Source organism: Beta vulgaris, chromosome 2 (genome assembly GCF_026745355.1).
Source record: "Beta vulgaris subsp. vulgaris cultivar EL10 chromosome 2, EL10.2, whole genome shotgun sequence".
NCBI classification, from domain to species: domain Eukaryota; kingdom Viridiplantae; phylum Streptophyta; class Magnoliopsida; order Caryophyllales; family Amaranthaceae; genus Beta; species Beta vulgaris.
The window spans coordinates 53,824,929-53,848,323 of record NC_079203.1 but is presented as its reverse complement, the minus strand read 5'-3'; the positions used below and the strand labels follow the sequence as shown (position 1 = coordinate 53,848,323).

The 23,395-nt window shown below is 36.7% G+C and overlaps 2 protein-coding genes across 2 annotated transcripts; both read right to left on the bottom strand.

Moving 5' to 3' along the window:
- Positions 1-932: 932 nt before the first annotated feature.
- Positions 933-4,692, bottom strand: LOC104904998 (rop guanine nucleotide exchange factor 7). The gene is made up of 7 exons (XM_010693441.4): positions 4,008-4,692; positions 3,804-3,920; positions 3,550-3,704; positions 2,649-2,723; positions 2,258-2,548; positions 1,807-2,163; positions 933-1,713 (listed from the first exon to the last, which is right to left on the bottom strand). Exons 1-7 carry the CDS (start codon positions 4,273-4,275, stop codon positions 1,198-1,200), a joined length of 1,779 nt encoding a protein of 592 aa, XP_010691743.1. The 5' UTR covers positions 4,276-4,692; the 3' UTR covers positions 933-1,197.
- A 9,960-nt stretch (positions 4,693-14,652) lies between these two features.
- LOC104905005 (DEAD-box ATP-dependent RNA helicase 18) lies at positions 14,653-22,394 on the bottom strand. Its single transcript, XM_057392808.1, has 11 exons — positions 21,997-22,394; positions 20,175-20,411; positions 19,725-19,979; positions 18,175-18,254; positions 17,628-17,733; positions 17,389-17,502; positions 16,722-16,820; positions 16,535-16,624; positions 16,317-16,423; positions 16,063-16,206; positions 14,653-15,669 (listed from the first exon to the last, which is right to left on the bottom strand). The coding sequence occupies exons 1-11, from the start codon at positions 22,270-22,272 to the stop codon at positions 15,396-15,398; spliced, it is 1,782 nt and encodes a 593-aa protein (XP_057248791.1). The 5' UTR covers positions 22,273-22,394; the 3' UTR covers positions 14,653-15,395.
- Positions 22,395-23,395: the final 1,001 nt, after the last annotated feature.

The following is a 23,395-nucleotide window of genomic DNA, read 5'->3' as shown; positions in this document are numbered from 1 at the left end:
CTTCATAGATAGGTACTTAAAGTTTTATGTCTTGCATTTTTTATTGTGATAAAAAAAGATATACATAGTCAAGCTTATTCTTCCTTTTTTTATCAGATTTTATAATTTGTCTTTGTAGAGGTTTGGTTTGATGTTTGCTTTCAAGATAATAGATCACCGATATTAAAAGATATAAAAAATTAAGAATACTATCTTTTTTAAGAAATATTTTCACTTATCATGAGTAAGAACGGCTTAATGAAGTGTATATAATACTTATATGTAAAACACTCTACCTATAATACTATTAAAGCTTAATTGTTATTATGAATTAAATTTAAATATTCCTAATTGCCTTTGAATGGATTGATTAGAAGCATTTGAACTTATAGTGGTGGCTAGTAATTTATTTTTTACGAGGAACTAGTAGTTTAAGGGCGTTTGGTTCGTTGAAAGGAAAAGGAAAGGGTATAAGAACGGGTTATAAGAGAAATGGAAAGGGTTTTCTTTTGATGAAAAATGTTATTTGGTTAGAAACATCAAAGAAAATGGAAAATTATTATTATTATTTAATAATAATAATAATAAATAATAATAATAATAATAATAATAAATATTAATATATTTTTTTGAGGGGAATAATAAATATTAATAAAAATATTAATAATTAACATAATAATAATAAATAAATAATAATAATAATATCTAATAATAATAAATAATTATAATAATAATACAATAATTATAATAATAATACAATAATTATAAAAATAAATTATAATAATAATATATAATAATAATAATAATAAATTACTTTGGGTGGAGGTCGGTGAAACGGTTGCATTGAGTCTCTCACTTAGGCCTTAAGGTCCCAAGTTCAACTCTCGAGATGCCCACTTTAGCTTTTTATTCTTTCTATAAAACCTTCCAATAACAAAGCACAAATTTAAACATTAAACATGCAAATGATCTTTAGATTCTCATCAATATAAACTCTACATAAAATACATATATTCTGGACAAATATAATAGTTCAAATAAACAAACCAAGAACAACACAGCATAACAGTGTCCTAGATCCTACCAATCCAAATAAATAAAAAAATCCTGGAACATTGTACATTCTCATCAAATCATCACTATATCAGTTAGAGATGAACCTTTTCTCTTGTTTCACCACCTTATTAGCTGAATGCTAAATATACACTAGCAAGACTTTCATCTAAATCTACTAGTCCTTTGGTGGGAAATCGAGTTTCTTTGAGGATCCATGTTCTCTGCATCATCCCTTGATGATGCAGGCGAGCCAACACTTGACTTTGTTGTTACAGGAGGACCTTCAATGAGATTTGAACAATTTTTGGCCTTTAATTCACCACCACCTAGGTAGTTAGTAAGCACTCTCTTAACACCAAGACCGCGCTTAGGAGGCTTACCAATCTCGCGATTGACAAAAGGAGTTCGGTCTAATCCCCTAGCTGGACTAACTAGTGGAGCAGGTGAGAAGCTTGGAGTGCTGAAAGCTGATCCATAAGGTGTGCACGAGGGTGGCACTGAGGTTAGTTTTGAGACCTTCTTATGAGCCATAACACTGACATTAGGCGCAGAGGTTAACTTATCAGTGTGTTTGGTTATATCATCAACATATAGTAGATCATCTATGCGAGCAACAATGTTGAATGCCAAGCTCTCTAAAACTCTTGAGTAGCTTTCTAGGATGGATCTTCCTATATCCTGTAATATAGAAGAAAATTTAGTTTGGTAGCAACAGAAGGATAAAAAACTGCAGTATGTATGTGAAAGAACACAAAATCATTAAATTTTAACCTTGTTGCATTGAATTTTAGTGGTGTCTAATGTAGTTTGAGTGAGGCCAGGGAAGCGCTGCTTTAAGCATAGGAGCAATCTATCAGCTCTTTCAGCAAGGAGCTCTCTTTTATCTCCATCAACCATTAGATCTTTGACCATTCCCCATGATGATTTTGTAGTGGATCTCGGGGGATTTGTTGCAGGTTTTGGATGGAGTCTCCTCCTCCAGACATATATTGATGCTTCTACTCGATTTGCTATCTCGAGAGCAACGTGCTCAGATGATAGGTCTAGGCAATCAAGCAAGCATTCCGGAGAGAAGTGGTCTGATGTGATGTACCGGTACATCATGTCCCCAAGGCATGCTCTTCCATTCTGAAAATATTAACGTTTTTTGTTTACCAACATCAGCTTTAAGCAATAATAAATCATAGGAGTAATAAACATTTATACTTGTAAGATTTTAGACCTTTGGAAGCGTTTCCAAATAGGAGTCAGGAACATCCATTTCAGCTAAAACCATGCTGTTAATAGACATGGCTGCTTTGAGTATTTGGTGGGTGCATTCACGCTTGTGATCCAGCTGCTTCCTAGAACTCTCTTGGAGGCCACCTGCAGGAACTCGAGGTACTGGTAGCCACCACTTCTCCTCTTGCCTGTGTAAAGTTTTCCTGAACGAGGATGAACCATCACAATCTGAGGCTACTATTCCTTGATCAACATACCAAAACTCGGTTTTGATGAAACTATCGAGTATATCCTGATGACACGAAAAAGATGTAGTAGTTGTGTTAGACGAAGTCACAGAACCAAGCCACTAACTAGGATACAACTGAGAAAGCAGAGAACTGAAATCTTACAATGAGCATGTTGTCTAGCTTGCGAAGAGCTGGAAGATTAATGAAAATATCTGTCCGAGGTCTGCAAGTCATAACCTGAAAATGTGCAGCACAATATTGAAAGGTCTGTTAAAGCTAGATTTTAATGAATAAATGATACTTCAGAATTTCATGGAATGTTACAACTTTAGGCTTTAGGAACAAGGAGTTGTATGTTCCTCAAATTTATGACATTTTTCAGCTAGATCTTAGATACATCCCTCTTCTATAAACTTGCAAAAAAGCTTTGATTTTGTGCCAATTAGCTTCCACATTCCCACACACAGTTGATCAAGAATACCAAGTCTCTGAACTAATATTATGTACATGGATCTTATCTTAGGATGATTTCTCTGTATTTTTAAATGAAGTCTTTGATTTTCTGAAAATTAGCTTCCACATTCCCCCCATAGTTGATACTATTGCCATCACCATCGCCATTATCATTCAATTATAATGCCTCAATCAAGGCCTCCAACAAGGCCACTTAAGAAAGATTTGAAGTACACATATCTTTCCATTGGATCCTCTACACTCCGACATAGGTATGGACACTTCATTCGAGGCCAAAATCATGGACACTCCAATATGTCGAATCAGACACTTGGACACATACCTACGTGCGACTGACTACCCGAGTCTGAACATAGGTGCAGAGTACCCATGTAAGAACAGAAAATTATGCAAAATGAAATTTCTAGTAGACAATGTCAATTATGTATGACAATTAACAAGCTCTAGGACAATGTGTCAATGTCATTTCAAAAATGATTATAGTGTATAAGAAAATCGTAATTCCATACCCTTTCCCCAAAACTCTCATGCTCAATACATGTTTTTTAACCAACAGAAAATTGTTGGAAACTCAGGAAGAATGCACTACCTCTAGTTTCTTTCCATCAGGGAATGTCTGCCAAGTTGGTATTAACTCAACAATGTGATCACCAACACAAAGCAACCACTCCATCTCTCTTCGCCACATCGATTTCTTCTCTCTAGCCAATGGCTCTAACCTCCATAATTGCCCGAAAATCGTAGCTAAACCATCAAAAATCAAACTAAATTAAGCATAAAACCACACTTATTACAACCCAAACACTAGAAAAAAACATAAAGAGAGACAATTTAGTGATTTACCACATAAATTAGTGATAGCATTAGAAATAGCTAGAGCAGTAGAAACCCCTTTCCCACTTCCTGACATGTCCTCTCCAAGTAGTAACTTTGCAAACCTCTCTTTCATCATCTCCATCTCTGTGACATTATAACAAACACTTAACATTCATCCAATTAAACCACAAAATTTTCAAAAACCCAGAAACTTAAAGTTTCCAAAATTACCAGAAATGTTCAAATTATGCTTTTTGAGCTCAGAATCATCATTTAAAACTGGTTTTTGTGACCCAGAAACAACAGATTTGGGAATTGCAGCTTTAATTGGCCAACCCAAAAGTGGTGGAGAAGATGAAGATTTCTTCCCTGAAAGAATATCAGAACCACTCTCCATACTTCTTCTACGTTCAGTACCTAACTCGGTGAGTGACTCAGTCACCAACCCAGTTGGCTCAGTTAAGTTTAAACCATCTTCTTTCCTAAAAGATGTACCCATAATTCAAAAAGATTCAATCTTTCTCCCTCAAATCAACCAAGAAAAATTAGGGTTTTGATTTTAAGAAGATTTTGAATTCTGGGTATCAAAATTTGAATGTAGAAGAAGAAGCATTTGAGCTTTTGAATGAGAAGAGTGTACAGTTGTTGGAAGCTTTTTTAAGCTGAATTTTTTTTCTAAGTTTTAAAGAAAGAAAGAAAGGAATGATACTCAGTGAAAAAGAAAGTGTGTATTAAAAGAATGATCCCTTAATATTCTGTTTGCAGTTGTGAAATTTGATTTGAAGATACAGGGGAAACAGTCAAAAATGCTGGTTTGCTGTTAAGTGTTAAGATATAAGAACTTCCAACGTCTATCTCACTATATTCTCTCTCTTCCCACCTTTTTCTCAAATTCAAAAATATGATAAAATATGGAGTGGGTGAAATGGTAATATGGCCCTATGTTGAACGGCTATATAGGATTGTGTGATTCACTGATTCGGATTCATCTACACCGTATGTTTATATTGGTATGATGTCTTTACCTGAATATCACTCATTTGAACTTATATGAGCTTATTTCGTTTCTTTGAATCTAGTTAGACGTGATTCTAACTATGTGTGCTTATATTGAATACTTTTATGCAGCACATATTGATGTTGTTAGCTGATGTCAACTAGTTTAGTTGGTTAAAGTCTTGAGAGGTAGCGTCCAATAAATAGGATCAAATTTTGTCCAAATCAATTGTCTTTGTGGCTCTCTATACATTGAAAAATTATGTAAGCTTATATTAATTGATGAATATAATTAATAATATTTTTTTTGAAAGGATATTATTAATAAGACTTCTTATAATAAACTAACTAGTTATTAGGCCCGGGCTATTCCCCGGGTAAGAAAAGTTCATTTATTAATATAATACTTTATGATAATAATACTAAATACAATTTAGTCTAGTGGTTAAGACTTTAGTTTATGTACTTGAGGTCTCGACATCAAACCCCCTATACTGTGCAATTTTCACAATTTTGGGGCTTTTCAAAAAAAAAAAAAAAGTATATTATAAAAAAAATTAAAAACATATGATAGTAATTCTATTAAAATAATGTATTGTTTACGAGAATACATTTATATTAATAAAATTACCAAATATATATTTTGTTAAAACAACTCATATGTCATCATCTAATACATGATATTAAAAGAAACATAAAAAATGAGTTATACGAGTTTTCCAAGATGCAAAATCATTACTAATAACATTAACTCTAATGTTTTCCTAAAGTTTCTAATGCATTACTCAAATGTGATTTATCCCTATTTAAATTGTGAGATGTGACTTGCGAAGGAGCTGAACCAAAAAAAGAATAGCTCGGTCGCGAGTCGCGATCTGTGTCGCGAGGTGCGACGAGACTGTTTTTGGAGCAGCGAGCAGCAGCAAGGCAGGAGGCTCGTCGCGAGTCGCGACGAGTATCGCGAGGCCATCGCGAGGGGTTCGCGAGTCGCGACGCTTGTCGCGGGTCGCGATCTGGGCTGTTTTTTCCGCGACGCGCGAGGCGATTTCTTCACTCGGTTTTATTTTACGACTTAGGGCTTGTATCTTAGACTTCATATAAATATGTTTTGTCATATTTAGGGCTTTTAACCACAAAATACTAGAGAGAGAGATTAGAGAAAACACAATAGAGAAGATTAGAGAGAGTCTTTGAGATTCAATTGGAAATCCATTCAATTGAATCTTGCCTATTGTATTTGTAATCGTCTCGTTCATAGTGAAACAATCTTTTTCCCTGCCTTGAGGACGTAGCTATCACATTGATAGTGAACCTCGTTAAATCTTGTGTGTTCATTTATTCGCTTTCTTGTTTTCTGTGTGTGTGCTTGGTTGTTGTGAATTCTTGTTGGTTTATTTAACGCTTCCGCATAACAAGTGGTATCAAGAGCTACAGGTTAACACCGGGGTTAATCGCTTTTGGGACATGGCAACAACAACCTTAAAGATCGACAAGTTTACGGGAAGGAATAGTTTTGGGCTATGGCAGATAAAGATGAGAGCTTTATTGAAACAACAAGGTATCTGGAAACCATTGATTAAGGGTTTCACAACGACATCGAAAGAGGGAAATCTGACTGGTCTAACTGAGGCTGAGTTGGAATCTATGGAGGAAAGAGCACACTCCACTATCTTGCTATGCTTGGCGGACGATGTCATCACAGAGGTTGCAGATGAAATCACGGCTGCAGGTTTGTGGTTGAAACTGGAGAGCTTGTACATGACAAAGTCGCTCACAAACAAATTGCTATTGAAGCAAAGGTTGTTTGGCCTACGCATGAGAGAAGGTATGTCCCTAAAAGATCATCTCGATCGTTTGAATTCTATTTTACTGGACTTGCGTAATTTAGATGTTAAGATTGAGGATGAGGATGCTGCGTTGATATTGTTGGTTTCATTGTCAAGTAGCTATGAACATTTTGTAGAGTCTTTTGTGGTTGGAAAAGACACTGTGTCCCTAGAGGAGGTAAAGTCGGCACTTTACACTAGGGAATTGCGTCATAAAGCAACTGGTGATATGGTAGAGGATCGTGATTATTCTGCAGGTTTGGTAGCAAATGAGAAAAATAAGGGAGATTCGAGTAGGGATAGGAGAAAACCTAGGTCGAAGGGCCCTAAAAGTAGTGATCTTTGCCATTATTGTAAAGAACCGGGTCATTGGAAGAGTGAATGTCCTAAGAAGGATGGTTCGGCTTCTTTTGCAAAACAAAATAAGGTTGACTATGACTTGAGGAGGATTTAGCTCTAATTGTCCATGAGGAGAAACGCTTAGAAGATAAGTGGTTCTTGAAGTGGATGTTCTTCACATATGTGTTCTGACAAGGAGATGTTTTCGACCTATAGCTTATGCAAGAGTAGTGTTACTTTGGGTGACAATACGGTGTGTGAGGTGGTTGGAGTAGGTTCTGTGAGGTTTAGAATGCATGATGGGAGAGTTAAGGATCTTAGAGGCGTGAGGCATGTTCCACAACTTAAGAGAAATCTTATATCTCTTGGGATGTTAGACCGTAAGGGTTTTCGATTCCAAGGAGGGGATGGAGTTTTGCGTGTGGTGAAGGGTTCTTGTGAGTTACTTCGTGGCGTGAAGTCAGGTGTGGGTAACTTGTATGATTTACAGGGTACGGCACTGGCTAGAGATGATTCTGAGTTGAAACTGCATTCTGGGTTGAAAAATGATGGTCTTGAGTGTGAGGTGGAGCTTATAGGGGCTTCTTCACAGATTGAGAGGTCAGAGTCAACGGGAATGAGTTTAACAACTGGGTTTGAGAGTACTAGTTGGGCTGAGGATGAGAGTGTCAACAGTGAGGTAGAGTTTGTGGGAACTTCTACACAACTGGTTGAAACTAAGGGTCATCAAGAAGAACAACCAAGGGTCTCTCAACAGCAGATTGGTATGATAAGGTTCGGTTCCATCGATACTTGTGTGCCAACTTATAGCTATGGGATCTCGAGCGACATGTCTTTGCCAGGGAGTGTTGGGTGAGAGGTGATTCTGAGAGAAGTCCAAAGAGGTAGCTAGATTGGAACTCCAGGAGGAGTTGCCTGCGTTCCAGTGAGAACGGGGTGGAGTGCTCCGGCGCGAGCATAGAAGAACTTCGACGGAAGTTCCCCTGCGCCAAGGGTGATTTGTTTTGGGTACTTAGACGTAAGTGCAAATGGCTCTAGTTGGAGCAACTGGCAGGGTACTGGCTCGTCTTGATTAAGGTGGAGCTAGTGTGTTTGCGGTTCAGTGAAGGCGATTTGATTTCCGACGGGTAATAAATTGGGTTTCAGGTGAATGCGCAACATGGGTCTCATAGGCTGTGAGTCCGGGTCGTTCATGATGAGTGGTCAGCGATCTTGGCGAGATTGGGTGAGACTCATATGAGGGCAAGCCTGGCATCGGGTGAAAGATGCATGAGCAGAAGGGGAAGGAGTATCTCGCGTACTGCTGCAGAGATACATGCTGTGTTGATGGTTTCGAGGTGGAGTTGTGTAGTAGATGCAAGTCAAGGTGGAGATTTGTGAGATGTGACTTGCGAAGGAGCTGAACCAAAAAAGGAATAGCTCGGTCGCGAGTCGCGATCTGTGTCGCGAGGTGCGACGAGACTGTTTTTGGAGCAGCGAGCAGCAGCAAGGCAGGAGGCTCGTCGCGAGTCGCGACGAGTATCGCGAGGCCATCGCGAGGGGTTCGCGAGTCGCGACGCTTGTCGCGGGCCGATCTGGGCTGTTTTTTCCGCGACGCGCGAGGGCGATTTCTTCACTCGGTTTTATTTTACGACTTAGGGCTTGTATCTTAGACTTCATATAAATATGTTTTGTCATATTTAGGGCTTTTAACCACAAAATACTAGAGAGAGAGATTAGAGAAAACAAATAGAGAAGATTAGAGAGAGTCTTTGAGATTCAATTGGAAATCCATTCAATTGAATCTTGCCTATTGTATTTGTAATCGTCTCGTTCATAGTGAAACAATCTTTTTCCCTGCCTTGAGGAGTAGCTATCACATTGATAGTGAACCTCGTTAAATCTTGTGTGTTCATTTATTCGCTTTCTTGTTTTCTTGTGTGTGTGCTTGGTTGTTGTGAATTCTTGTTGGTTTATTTAACGCTTCCGCATAACATAAATTGTAGAGCAAAAAATTCCTTTGCCATAATTAAGAGGAAGTCAAGGAGGTTTAATATTAATAAGGGCTCGATTTTTGGAAAAAATTGAAATTATCTATGATTTTAAAGGTGGTTAGTGATAAATTTGGGAATTAGAAGAAGAGTTCTGGATCCGAGAGAGAGAAGGGGTAGAGGGCGTAGAGCTAAAGAGTTTCTCGCTAGTGAAGAGTAATTCTTTCTTGGGGGAACCCACAAAAGGAAGCTTACTTCATTAAATCGGAACGAGCACCCGAAACAACAAAACTAAGGAAATCGTCCTCCCAAATAGTCTCACTAGACTGCATAGAAGTTATATGAGCTAAATCATGAGCTAAAGAGTTTCGCTAGTGAAGCGTAATTCTAAGCGTGAAGATTGAAGAAAACATTATTTTCTTTTCTCTTTTTCCCTAAATCATTATTTTCCCTACTATTATTTCAGAACCTAGAAGATTGGCGTCCTTTCAAGCTTAGGCGTTAGGTTATTGTCCCTCTCAACACCCCCTCAGAACCGACCCTATCTGAGATCAATCTAGTTTCATATCCATATTTCTTATTAGTAGCATCGATTAGTAGTATGACAGAATTAAAATCATTAACTTGAAATAAAACATGCATCAACATCGACTCAAATCTGATTCACTTTGTTTTTTTTTTTTGGTGCGAATGAGCCACAAAAACGGGGATGAAAATCGATTTCAGGATCACCTGAAATCGGAAGGAAAGCTCTAATCAATCGAGCTATCCCTCACTCACTGATTCACTTTGGGGGTGTTTGGAAATTAGTGTTTTGGAGCAAAAAGAGAGGTTTGGACCACTTTTAGAGTTTTGACTAGTCAAGAACTCTAAAAGGGGTATTTCGTAAAAGAGAGTTTTGGAATAAAAACTCTCAAAATGAAAAAGCTCCTATTAGGAGTTTTTTCTTTAGAAGATTAGGTAGAAATATATTTAATGATTTTTTTACCCCTAATAATAATACTACACATATGTATTAAAATGTCTATAAATGTCATTTTACACAAACAAATGACAATAAATTTTTAGTAATCAGTTAATTTTTACCAAAGACATTTATAAAAAAAGTTGTCAAATCAGCAGTCAAATCTGCTGAACAAAAAGTTAAAACTCTAATAGCAAACTGTAAGCTCTAACCGCTAAATTCTAAACTATATTTGTCAAACAAGGCAAAAGGTAAAAATGAAACAAGTGATTCATGCGAAAATGTGGAAGTGTGGAAGGAGCTATAGTTCAATAATTTGGCACGCATGGGATTTATGTGGTACGAAGCTCCACAGAGAGAATTGCCCGTGAGCCGCATTTATAGTCTGCGCTCTTCTTTAACCAAAATAACAAGCCCAATGATGTTTAGTCATGGACTTTGAAGGCAGCCCATTAAGGAGTTTCCGGAAAAGACAAAGCACTATTTTTTTTTTGTTGACTAGGAAATTAAGTTAGCCCAATAGCTAACCCCTACACAGCTACTAGATTGTAGGAAACACCAACACATTAGTTGGTAACGCATGCATAGCATACTAAAGAAATACCCCAGCATAATGCTGGGAGTAAGGATCGAACCCCTGACCACGAGGGCCAAGGGGAAGTGCTCTACCCACTTGAGCTAACTCCTATCCTTCAAAGCACTAGTTTTTGAAATCAAGTAAAAGCACTTTCCTTGATTATGGTGAAGATTAGCGGCTTTATACTCTTAAATCCTACGCTACAATACTATAAAATGCTGTAGTTTAGGTAATAGCTTGTCGTTTAGGTTTTGTTCAACAAGTCAACTCTATATAATATTATACCGTTTTATAAAGGACAAGCAGTATTAAGTTAAAAACGAATCATCATCGATTCATTGGTTTTCCACGTAATAAATCTTTGATTTAGGCTTTATTCTTATGAAGTGAAGTGAATTGAACTAAACTTAATTTGTTTAAACTAAATTTAATTGATCTGAACTAAACTTAATTTGTCTGAACTGAATTTAATTAGTCTGAACTAAACTTAATTTGTCAAAACTGAACTGAACTAAAACTATAAGAGGAAGCTAACTAAATTGAACTGATTATTAATTAATTCACTTCAAAAGAACATAGCCTTAGCATGTTTGTTCTCTATTTCTCTAAACTTTTTTGAATTTTCTTTTTTTTTTCTAAACTTTTTCTTAAATTTCCTTCACTAGTTTTATGAATTTTTCTTATTTTTTCTAAATTTTCTTATTTTTTATGAAAAAAGCAATAATAAAATAACGGTATTGTTGGAGATCAATAAAAAAAAATTCACTCATCTGCAAGAATGTTTTAGGCTGGCCTTTGAATTGAAAGGATTTGCCTAAATTTTCCTTTCCTAATGAAAATATATTCATGCGGCAAAGCCTACATGAACAATTAGCAAAAAGTTATGTTTCAAAAGCAGGTAAAATGAGATGTTTTGGTTTCTAGCTATATTTAGGGAAAATATTCCATATTTCTTATATTATTTCCCTATTTTTTGGATATAATGTTTTGTTGTTGAAAAACTTGTATGTTAACTAGCAATTAGCAAAAGACGTAGAGCCAAACATATTTAAGGCAAAACATCGATATAGCCGTTTTGGTTTGTGTCTACTGTCTAACATACTTCCATGAAGTAGGAATCAAATTAAAGTTCGCTTTTCCTCAAAGTTTTCTATTCACCTTTTTCGGTTTTTTCCATATGATAATTTTGAAACCAAAGTAATTAAAGTGACGTAACCGCTGATAGTAATTTGCACAAACTTTAAACCCAAAGACCAAAAGCACTACTCGATGCAAGAGACAACTTGTTGCATGCTTCCAAAGCTGCAGAAGTGAGAAAGTGAAATCTGAAGTGATACTGATAGAGTATAAATCTATTCTTGGGGCCTCAACCACCAGCTTAAGCTTTTGGTTGAGGTCCCAGGAATAGATTTATACTTTATCAGATATCTTAGCTTATTGTTTCAAATTGAAGTCCAGACTCAAGTTTTGTTTTGGAATTAGAACATAAAGAATTGAGTAGGACTTCTTTTGGGTACATATGGAAATGGATTTGGCAACAAGGTTAAAGTATATGGTTTCAGACAATTACAAAATGTAAACAAAGTTGTTATATAGAATGGGAGAAGAGGACACATATGAAGTTTAATTACCCTTGTATGGTGAAGCTAAGAAAGAGAGAGTGTTGCAAAATCATAGACTAACACAACCTTGTGTGGCTGTAGTCTTGTAGATTATAGTATCTGCTTGCTAGAATTAGGGGTGTGCAAAAGGTAAGGTCGGACTGGAATTTGGACCAGACCGAGGATTTCGGTCCGGTTCTCGGTCCGTCAAAAATCAGGATTTCGGGTTTCCATTCCGATCCAAACTCGGAAAATTTATGTCCGGAGCGGTTGGACTGGAATTTCTGTTTTTCCGAATAAAAATTGTTTAAAGGTTAAAAAAAAAATCAAAGTTATAAAGTTAGAAAGTTTAAAACCTACTCTTTACTAACTTTAATGTTATTATTGTTCGATTATTAAATTGTAATGTATCTAATTTATAAATATGTATAAATTTATATAATTTTTTTATAGAAAAATAATGCAGATTCCCGTCCAATAATAGGTCCAAAACTGGACCGGAAAAATCCACTGATCCAACCGGTTTTGGTCTGGTCCTGTACCGGCTCATCTAGTTGACATCTCACATACCCAAACCGACGTATAGGGTCACTTTCATCTTATCCTCAATATTTGCAGCTCCCTCTTACTATCCTAAATGATATGCTACTGCGGTCGCACTATATCCCGATTGTTCCTCTCCATTTAAACCAATGTAACCATATCCTTAGAGCCACGTCTGAGTCAATATATTTATCATGTTATTGTATGTTTTGGCCTATTGGTTAAAATTGAGGTGTTGTAAACGATAGGTTACAGATTCGAATCCCCCTCCCCTTCTTTATACTTTATACTGCCTTCGTGACTCATATGGATAAAAAAAAACTAATATATTCATTAAAACGATCCTTTATAAGCAAATCCTTGCCGCTTGTTCCTACATCTTAACTTGACTTGATGATTTCATTCCATTACTTAAAATTGCACCAATTTTCTTACAAAAGTATGAGATACCACTACTTCTAAGAATTCAAACACCTTTTCTTTTTTTTTTTAACCTAAGTAAAGGGTTCATACCCAAATTTCTAACTAGACAAAAGTTTATTGTAGTATTATTATCAAAAAGAAAAAAGTTTATTGTAGGGGTCATATCAATCCACAATTTAGCTTTCCTCAACGGACTATTGACGTTGTATTTTGAAACACGGTCCTTTTTTCGAATTTTGAAACAGTATAAACTTGGGACTAGGGAGTTTCAATAGAAAAGCCCATCACTATTCCAAACCTTTTTGGACCACATGATATCCCATGAGAACAAAGATAATACTCTGTTGTCTATTGAGGTTTGAAGAGGGCCCATTCCTTTTTGGATGGAATGTAAGGTGTCTATCCGGTACATTATTTTTTTTATCCATATGAAACACGAAGGTAGTATAAAGTATAAAAAAAGGAAATGGAAATTCGAACATGTGACCTATTGTTCACAGCATCTCAATTTTAACCACTAGATTAGTACATCCTTGGTTCTCTATCCAATACATTATGGATGGAAGGCAAGTTGCCCAATCAAAGTAGACAAAGAGAAGATTATTTACCTGTTTTCCACCAACTTTACTACTACAGTTCTGCTTTCAGGTTTGTCAACACAAAATTCTATTATTAAATTCTCTATTAAAGTTAATATTTCAAAAGTATATATAGAAACAAATCTAACAGAATCTCATATGATTATATTATGTGAATACTGAATAGTACAAACATAAATTCAAATGATGGCATAATAAAAACACACATGAAGAATTAGGTAATACTCGAGCAATGCTTGGTTTTTTTGGTTGGCGTATATTTAAAATTGTTTAGACAATTATAAATTATGATCTAGCTTTCAGTATAATTATTCAATAGATTGGTATTTATAATGTAATTTTACTTTTCAATGTGAACACTTTATTTGATGTTAATAATCTAGTTATTTAAGAGTTGTAAGTTTGTAACACCGACTTAAGATCAAATAACGATTTAATTAATTTAGAAGTATCAAATGTTCAAATTACTCCCAAAATAATGCTCAAAATAAGTACTTTAGAAAGATGTAAATATTTTGATGTTGCAATTAGAAAAAAAAAATTAGTGTAATATTAATTATATCAAACATGTACTTACAAATTACAATTAGTTACTCCCTCCGGTTCTGAGAAATCCTCTTTGTTACTATTACTACGGATACTAAGGATGATCAATTTGTGTGGGGTATGAGGTAGGTAAAGTAGAAGGGAGAAAGGAATTAAGGAAAATAAACAAATAAAAAGGGATAGAGTAGGAGAGAGAAAAGGAGTAGAATTGAATTAATAGTGTAATGATGGACCATATGATAGGGACATGAGAGGATAAAAAAGGGAAAAATTTGCCAAATAAGGAATGAAGTAAAAAAGAGAGGATTTTTTAGAATCACACTTAAATGAAAAGAGGGATGATCTTTAAAAACCGGAGGGAGTATAAGCTTTTGCCGTCACGTTTTATCTGCCAGTTAAAAGCGGCGAAGGAGACCAGAGCCAGGGTGTCCAAGAGCAAACATAATAACAAAATCAGAGACAGCCATTCTCTACAGTAAACTGCAAAAAGTATAAGCAGAAAACAGTACATTAATCTTGCCAAAATCCAATAAGGAAGCTTGCTCAGAAGGCAGCAGCAGCATAAACCCCATCAAAAAATGGAAAACTACATTATTCAGAAGCAAGCAACTTAGATGAATAATCCTAATGGTTATTAGCTGTTAACAGATGTATCATCATTCATCCCTAGAGAGATTTAGACATCTCAACCATGAACTACAAGCCAGTCATTACAAGGGAAAAGTTGCAATATGTCTATACCTGAAAGTGAAAGCTTTGGCATGATAAGTTGCACCAATCATTCCGATTTATCGAACATCCCCATGGGGACTCCCTCATTCTATTCCAGTTCAGTAACAAAAGAAATTAATCTCTAACTTATAGCATCTCAACTGTAGAATCAATTACCAGCCAGTCGACGGGCTCTTTTGTATACACAACCAATAGGGATAATACAAATAAAAAATTTGAAACTCAAGATTTCGATTGATATATCTAGTTTACCTTTGTGATATTTTTCTTCAAATATTCTTGAAGCTTTGTTGCTCCGCCATGTCGATGTTTCTCAATCGCATTGGCGACTCATGGTGTAAACATCAATATAAAGCGGGAGCAGCCAATATTTCTTTCTCAGTCTCGAGATCTCAGGGAGGGGTTGACACTTGACCTCTCTCTAAGCTAATTAGCTTCCTGGCAGCTGGTCCTTGGATTTAGAAGTTGGAACATGCTCAACTTCTGCTGAATTTAGATCTTCTTCATTCAAGCAAATCTTCAGCTCCCATCAACCTCGCATACTCATCCTCACCAATAGCTCCCTTTTTCAACTTTTTCAAAAGGCGGTATTCTCGAGTTAACTCATCATCATCTTCCTTATCCTGAACAGCACGTCTTTGTTTTGCTGTTTTCTTCTTCATTGCAGCAGTCTTATGATCTGGAGCGGGTTTGTGTTTTTGTGGTTTTGGATTTTGCTTTTCTTCTGATCGTTTCTCCAGTAACTTCCTTTTCCTTTGTTTCTCACGAGATTTGTCCCTAAACCAAAGCTTAATAAGGGTGCATTCTTTTCACCTTAATAAATAAGTTTCATGTCTAATAAATTCAGATAAGTTCCAATAAGCTCTGATAAGTTCAGATGCGTTACAACAAGTTCTAATATAAAACAAGCTTTGATAAGTTAAAACAAGTTCCAACAAGTCCAATTCAGATCCGTTCAGCAAAGACATCAGTGAAGAGAATTAATCTTAGTTAGCCTATGTTTTGTTGCAGCGTAAAAGATATCATCATGACTTTCTGACACACAGTTTTCGCTATTCACATATCCACATTCTTTGGAACCAGAAGCAATCGTGTTAATTCTAAGGGCACTCGTTACTCAGCACTTCAATCTTATTGAAAAAAGGGAAGGGGAGGGAGCAAAAAACTTACTTGAATTTGATCTCCTGAAACTTCACATCCTCAGCTGGAATAAAACCTTCAGTTGATAGGGTGTGGAGCTTCACATCTGACATTGAAGGTAGCTGCAATAACCCAAACCCCATTGCCAACTTCCCGACTTCTAGTCCTTTCCACCTATAATTAAGGCGAATTTCCCAATCATTTGTCAGCTTTTCCATATTGTCATAAAATGTAATTGCACAAACCATATTAGCGAAAGTTAAAGAAATGGGGTAACATATGACCTGAAGATGTAAGAGCAATGATGCTCCTTATATGCACGGATGAATGAGACAAATGCTTTAAGTCCTTTCTCCATAACATCACGGTCCTTTTTTGCAGCAGACCTTATCTGAGATATAGATTGATAAAAGAAAATGGGGAAAAGATATATGATTCCACAATATTGTAAACTTGAGAAAAAAAATCATCAAACGATACTTCAAACTGCAAAAATACCCACCTCGGGAATGACATCAGGAGCATTATCAGAGCACATCATCTCCTGTAGAGGAACCCTCCTTATCCGCAGAAATTCAACATATGATTCCTCCTGTAATTTTTCAGTACATTACATAAGGTAGCAATACTAAAACATTGGGAACCAAAGTCTACACTAGAAATTTATGAAAGATGAGTCTCGAAATTACCTTGGGCAACAAAAAGACAACTGCACTTCCCTGTTTTCCCATCCGAGCAGTCCGACCAACTCTATGAATGAATACATTTGGATCTTGTGGTGGGTCATACTGTAAAAAAAAGAACATAATTATTGTCATTTAAGTGATCAAATCAAAAGATAGAATCTGTCCTGAAATAAAATTTCAGCCATACTTGCCAACCTACCACTACTTCCAACAGCAGCATTCACAACTCAATATTTTATCCAATAGCATATTTACTTTCATCACAGAGGAACAAAGCTCGTCACAAAATCGTAATATCAGAATTTCAGAACAGAGGAAAGAAGGTTCAGCACATGAATAAAATAACAGACGGGTGGATACAAGAAGCAACACTTAAGTATAACTTCGCTTCTTGACTCAACATACTATGAGTCTATCTGTCCCCCAAATGAAATTCTGTAAGATAAAACCTACCTATAGACAGCCTGAATATATAAGATATGACAGATTCTACGTTCAACTTCAACCTCAGAAACACAACATTATAACAGCAGCTACTCTTTCTATGTCATTGGGCAATAACAGGTATGCAATTGATCCCTTAATCCCCAGTAAAAAAAAGAACATGACATCAACTTCAAGGAAGAGATCAAATTTCAAACAACATTAACACAGCAATAATCACTCTTACCTGCAAAATGCAGTCAACGCCTGGTATGTCCAATCCACGAGCAGCGACATCAGTACAAAGAAGAACCCCACTTGAAAGACCTGTAAATGAAGCTAAAGCTTTCTCTCTAGCATTCTAAGAATATATACAAATATCAATAAGTAAGAAACTAAGTAAGCATACTGATCAAACTACAAGAATAATTTCTAAACCCGAATGTCTCTAGAAGTAGTTTAAGAGTGAGACACTTAAAAACATACTTGTTTCATTTTCCCATGCAGAGAAATTAGTGAATGGCCCTTCAAAACAGCGAGCTGTGGAAGAACAACTCCCCAGTAATCAACACAAGCACAAGTCATAAAGTAGCTGCACAAAGTAGAGACAGAGAAACATGAAAGAACTTCTCTTGCTGATAATCCTGAGTTATTAAGCCTTTCTTATCAGCAATTCATCGGGTCTTACGAGCAGTATGCCTTATTGATAAGAGGCCTTTGGATTATGTAACTTACGTTTTAGATCTTCTTTTAAAAACAAGAAAAAAGAAATATTAGTATGAGAAAATTCTGTGATATATTGCACTTCCAGTAGCTTGTAATTTCTTCTTGTAATCTCCCTCCTTTCCAATCACATTAAACCTTTTGTGTTTGATCTTCTTCTATTGTCCCAAATTAAATCATTTATGTCATTGTCTTAGCCAAAGCACATATTTACGATCAAATAACTAAAAAAACGTATCCAACTAACAGTTTTCCACCTCTACGGAAATTCATGGTAAGAAGTATATACACTGAAGCACGTGCAACTCACATAATAATCTTTTTGGATTTGTATTTGACAAGAAGGTCAACAAGCTCTGATGATTTCTTGTCTGCCTCGCACTCCAGATACTGCAAATCATGAAAGAGAGATTACAAGCTGGGAAGTAAAATATCAGAAGAATTTAAGTAAGCTCAACAACATTTTTACTTAGCTAGTGGGTATATTCTGGTTGGCATTAGCACATTACATGAATAAACTTGCTTTTTATTTGTGAAAATAACATAGATTAACACATATTATTATGATAATTTAATTAATAAGGATAGGAGTTAGCTCAAGTGGGTAGAGCGCTCTCTCTTGCCCCTGAGGTCAGGGTTCGATCCTTACCCCCCAACATTATGCTGGGGTATTTCCTTAGCATGCTATACATGCCTTATCAGCCAATGTGTTGGTGTTTCCTACAATTAGCCCTTGGGCTGACTTAATTTCCTAGTAAAAATATATATAAAAAATGATAATTTAATTAATCATGGAAAAACAACGGATCTCATAGTAGGCAAACTACACTTACATTTTAAGGGGCCATTGACAACAATTCCTTACGTGTCCATGAAAAATAATTGAATTTTCTACCATTCCGGAGTTTGAATTACATAACTAATTTTCACATATACATTGAACAGCTACAGTGCTTCTGAAGGAAAGACCATTTTCTTGCTTCAGAAGGATAATAATGAAAAAAATTCCAGTAGTTGAATATGCACACATAATGATTTATTTGCAAATTCAATGATTCACTAATCTCCATGATTTCCGACCAAGTCCGACACTGCTTAAAGTACAACAAAGTCCTGTTATACACTGGCCTAGGCACTTTTGGCTGCAAATTTAGTCTATTAGAGTTAGCTTTGGAGGGGGGAGGGAGAGAGAGAGATTAGTAGAGGTGAGAGAAGAAAAGGAAGTCAGTGTATTATATATAGAGGATATCACAGAGGAAAGAAAAATCAGACATTTGAGAATTAGTTTTACTTTGCTTTCTTTTGTTAGTTTGTAGTTGGGACTGTCCAGCGACCAGAAGGCCTGGGATTGCAGACAACCACTTGATGATTAAACGCATCAGATTTCGAACAAGTGATCAACTATCAATATTCCCCCAAATTATCTTCTTCACCTTCATTTATATATTCCTAAATTTCATATCTATTACAGGTCCTTGTTCAAACAATAGTATCTTACTATGCAAACCCCTCTCAATTCTTCTTAACTGAACAGGAAAGGCATTTGCAACTTTTAATGACGAATTTCTACCAACGAGTAGACAATAAACAAGAGACGGCATAAAGAAGGAAATTCAGGCCTAAAAAGATCAGGCAAGTTTATAAGGACCCTTATTACATAGACAATGATCAACAAGAGAAAAACTCCACCAGAAACTAACTCTTCATGAATGCTGAGCCCTCAAGAGCACCAGCTAAACAAGCGCGCGTGCGCACACACACACCAAAGAACATTGGGGGGTATATATGGGTGAAAGTAGAATTCACGCCAAAGCTTCAAAAAGATAACAAAGACATGCTAAATTTTATGAATCTGAATACCTCAATATGCAGGCCGGAAGGTGTTATTGAATTGCTGGCCATTCCGGGGTCATTATCTGATGATTTTGTTTCTGCTCGGACTGCAACCCTCACAGGATTCCTTAATCCAGCTTTAGCCAGCTCCTCAACTGCTTCAGTCTGAGTAGCTGAAAACAGACCAGTTCTACGAATCTTTGGTAAGCGCGATATTATGGAATTAATCTGCTTCTGAAATCCCATATCCAAAAGCCTGTCAGCCTCATCCAGAATCAAAACCTGTGCAAGAAATCAATAAAATATAGAAAGACTCAGAAAAGACATAAGTTAAACTAAAAAAACAAGTGAAACCATCCAGTTAAGGCCAGCAATCCAACAAAAAAAATTATAAAGAATATCAAGATGATCAACTTTCCAATGTGAGAGACACCTAAACACACTGATATCTGTGTATGTAACCATGTATATATATACCTCGAGGTCACGAAATTCCATGACATCTACACGTTCCATGATGTCAAACAGCCTTCCTGGTGTCCCAATCAAAACATTTGCCCCATCTTCCTCCATCTTCTTCACATCTGCTCTTACTTCCACTCCTCCGACTAATAGCATTGGCTTGACATTTGAAAGCGTTGAGATAAAAGGCAGTGCAACATTATATATTTGTGATGACAACTCTCTAGTTGGTGAAATAATTATCCCCAGCACCTGCAAGACCATAAATGTTATGCACAATAAAAAGCCTACATTCTGTTGGCTGATAGAAGTTTACACAAACATACGAGAACACGTAAAAGAGGGGCAAGAGGGTATGACAACTTTTGTATAGGCCAATGACTAAATCCAAAGTTTAATAACTGCCCATTCTTAAAAAGCTCCAATTTTCCCATTAGCTTTTGTTTCCAATTGAGACAAATATCTGACACAGGCAACAAGAAAAGGATGTAACAAACAGAACAAAAATCTCAAATAGCAACCTCTCCTAGCATGAATACTCCCGGTAACAGAAAATCAGTAAGCTTGGAGCCAAAAAATAGGCAACATTAGCTCGATCCATAATATTAATACAGAACAAAGTCACAACTCGCAAGTGATTCGACAACAATGATAATAATCAGCCCCAAACAATGAATCAAATTCAGGCACATGGAGTCATTTGGCATGCATCATACGTTCATCCCCGTTCATTAAAAATCATTGCAGGAATCTCCAACAGTACCATCAAATGTTTCAGTGCATGTGATGTGATGAGTTTGGATGTGATATTGGAAGAAATGACCTGGGTGAATTTTGCATGCCAGTACATTGCCTTAAAAGTATGTCATTTAATCTCTACAGTGGGTGATGATCGCTAATGAAGATTCAGATAGGAAAACAAAGACATACATCTTGAGTGTAAATTTGCACGACGATGCAATTCCAGCCTAAAGTTTGTGATATTACCCTCCAGAAGGGATAAAGAGACTTGGGGAGGGGGGCAAGGGAGATACTTGGGGTTGGAGGTGCATTACCATAAACATCCACATGGGCTATTCCATATAAAAATTTAGGCACAAACTCATGACTTTGTACCAAATTACCCACCAGTGTTATCTTCATTCAAAAAAATCTGAGGAGATTTGAACAAACAAATCAATGAATCATAGCAGCAACCAGCAAGAGTACCCTTTTACCCCTAGGCATGCAAGAAATTAGCTTGGAATCGACAACAATCCACCAAACTTCCAGGAAAAGACAAAAACACATCACACACACGGATTCACTCAAAAAAAAAATCATGCACTATCATCTAGCAAAGTTCTACACCAAGCACCAAACACCAAGCTCCTTTGGAATCACCACAGGAAACCTCCGGTCATATATTGCACTAAATGATCATATCATTCAGAGCCTATCTTCACTAAGTAAACTTCCTCCAACCATATCTTCTCAGTTCTCACAAAGGAAACATATAACCTTTCTCCTCCTTTCTTTCGGTTCCTAATTTTTCCACACATTTGAACACAGGAGCAAATTAAATAAGCTAAGTTGCCACCAATATTAGCACCACTTTCAATTAAATTTCTAACAAACATTCATAAACAGATAAACTAAATCAATAACTAGAATCAGACAACATAAATCAATAAAAAGTAATTTCTCATAATTGTTAGTTACAATATTTTTGCTATCAACATTGCACAACTCCAACCATTAATATCTTTTCAACTATCTATTAGTAAAAAGATACAATAAAAGAATGATATGTAAAAAGAAATTCACATTCCAGAATAGATTGACAGAGAGAACAAACTTGGTGTGGTTTAGGAGAGGAGGTGGAGCGTCGGAGAATTTCGACAAGAGGGACGATGAAAGCTAGGGTTTTTCCTGAACCAGTGGCCGCATCAACTGCGACATCTTTATAGCTGCATAACAAAGGGATGGTGGCGGCTTGAACCGGCGTACAGTGCTCAAAACCGCCATGGTTTAAAGCTTCAAGAACTGGTTCTGATAGCTCCGGTTTAAGGTTGGAGAATCGGGTATTTGTTAGTGCCTTGTTTGGGTTGCTCGTAGCTTCTTCTTTCGCCATTGCAGGGAGGTTTCTATTTTCTAAAACCCAGCAAATAAACCCTTTTCTCTCGCAAATTTGTATGTAGACTCGAGACCACCATCCACACTGTGATCTTGGATTGAAACGCACCTAGCAACAAACTAAACTCAGGGAATTTAAGTAAATTTAAAAAAATTGACAAAACATAATTTTTTTAAAATTAAAAAAAAATTGACAAAACAGAATTTAAATAAATTAAAAAAAAAATTACAGAAATCAGTGAAAATATCGCGGAATTTGCGGATGAATTTCAAATTTATAGCTATAAATTTATAGCTATAAATAAAAATTTTATTGGTAAATTGTCTTTCTCCACAATTATGTTTAAATTTATTTGTTAAACTCATCCCTTTCCGTAACCAAGCCTAACTTTGCCCTTGCCCGTCGGGGTTGCTTAAGAAAAATAGCGGTTTTTCACCAAATACCCCCGAGTTTTCGGTTTATTCATGAGGTACCCTCGCACTTTTGAAAATACATGGGGTACCCCTCAATTTCACAATAATACTCCTAAATACCCATAATGACTAACCGCGTTAACCGTCGTTAGTCATTAACCCTAATTTTCTGCTTTTAACCCTAATTAATTCTTAATCCTAGTACTAATACTAACTCCTACCTCTAACACCAAACCTAACCCTAAGCCTAACCCAATTTCCCACCACCCACTCCCACCCTCCCACCCTCCCACCACTTTTGCCTCCTCCCCCACCCCTGCCCCAACCCCAACAATCACCCCCCGCAACCCCTCACCACACCCCCTCACATTGCCCTCTCGATTTCTCCCACCCCCGTCGAATTTCGCTCCCCTCCCCCACCCTCGTTCGAATTTCGTTCCCTCCCCCGACCCTCAACGGTTAACTGGTGCTGCTTTATTCTCTCTTTCCTCCACTCACGCTGTGGAAATCAGTTATGTTTTAAAACACAACCACCTGTTGTAGGCTGCGGAAATAATTGGCGGGGAGAGGGGAGGGATGTTGAAGTCGACAGGGGTGGGGAGAGTGTGTGTGTGTGGAGGGGGGGGTTCGACGGAGTGGGGGGAGCTGCGTGATGGTAGGGGTGGGGGTGGGGATGGTGGGCCGATGGGGGAGGGTTAGGGTTTAGG

Coding starts and splice junctions, on each gene's coding strand:
- LOC104904998 (XM_010693441.4), bottom strand. CDS start 4,275: ATGGGTACATCTTTTAGGAAAGAAGATGGTTTAAACTTAACTGAGCCA. Junction 2,549..2,648: donor AGCTAGACAACATGCTCATT/GTAAGATTTCAG, acceptor TCGTGTCATCAG/GATATACTCGATAGTTTCAT. Junction 2,164..2,257: donor ATTTGGAAACGCTTCCAAAG/GTCTAAAATCTT, acceptor TAATATTTTCAG/AATGGAAGAGCATGCCTTGG.
- LOC104905005 (XM_057392808.1), bottom strand. CDS start 22,272: ATGGCGAAAGAAGAAGCTACGAGCAACCCAAACAAGGCACTAACAAAT. Junction 17,734..18,174: donor AAATCCAAAAAGATTATTAT/GTGAGTTGCACG, acceptor TACTTTGTGCAG/CTACTTTATGACTTGTGCTT. Junction 16,207..16,316: donor CATTGCTCTTACATCTTCAG/GTCATATGTTAC, acceptor CCTTAATTATAG/GTGGAAAGGACTAGAAGTCG.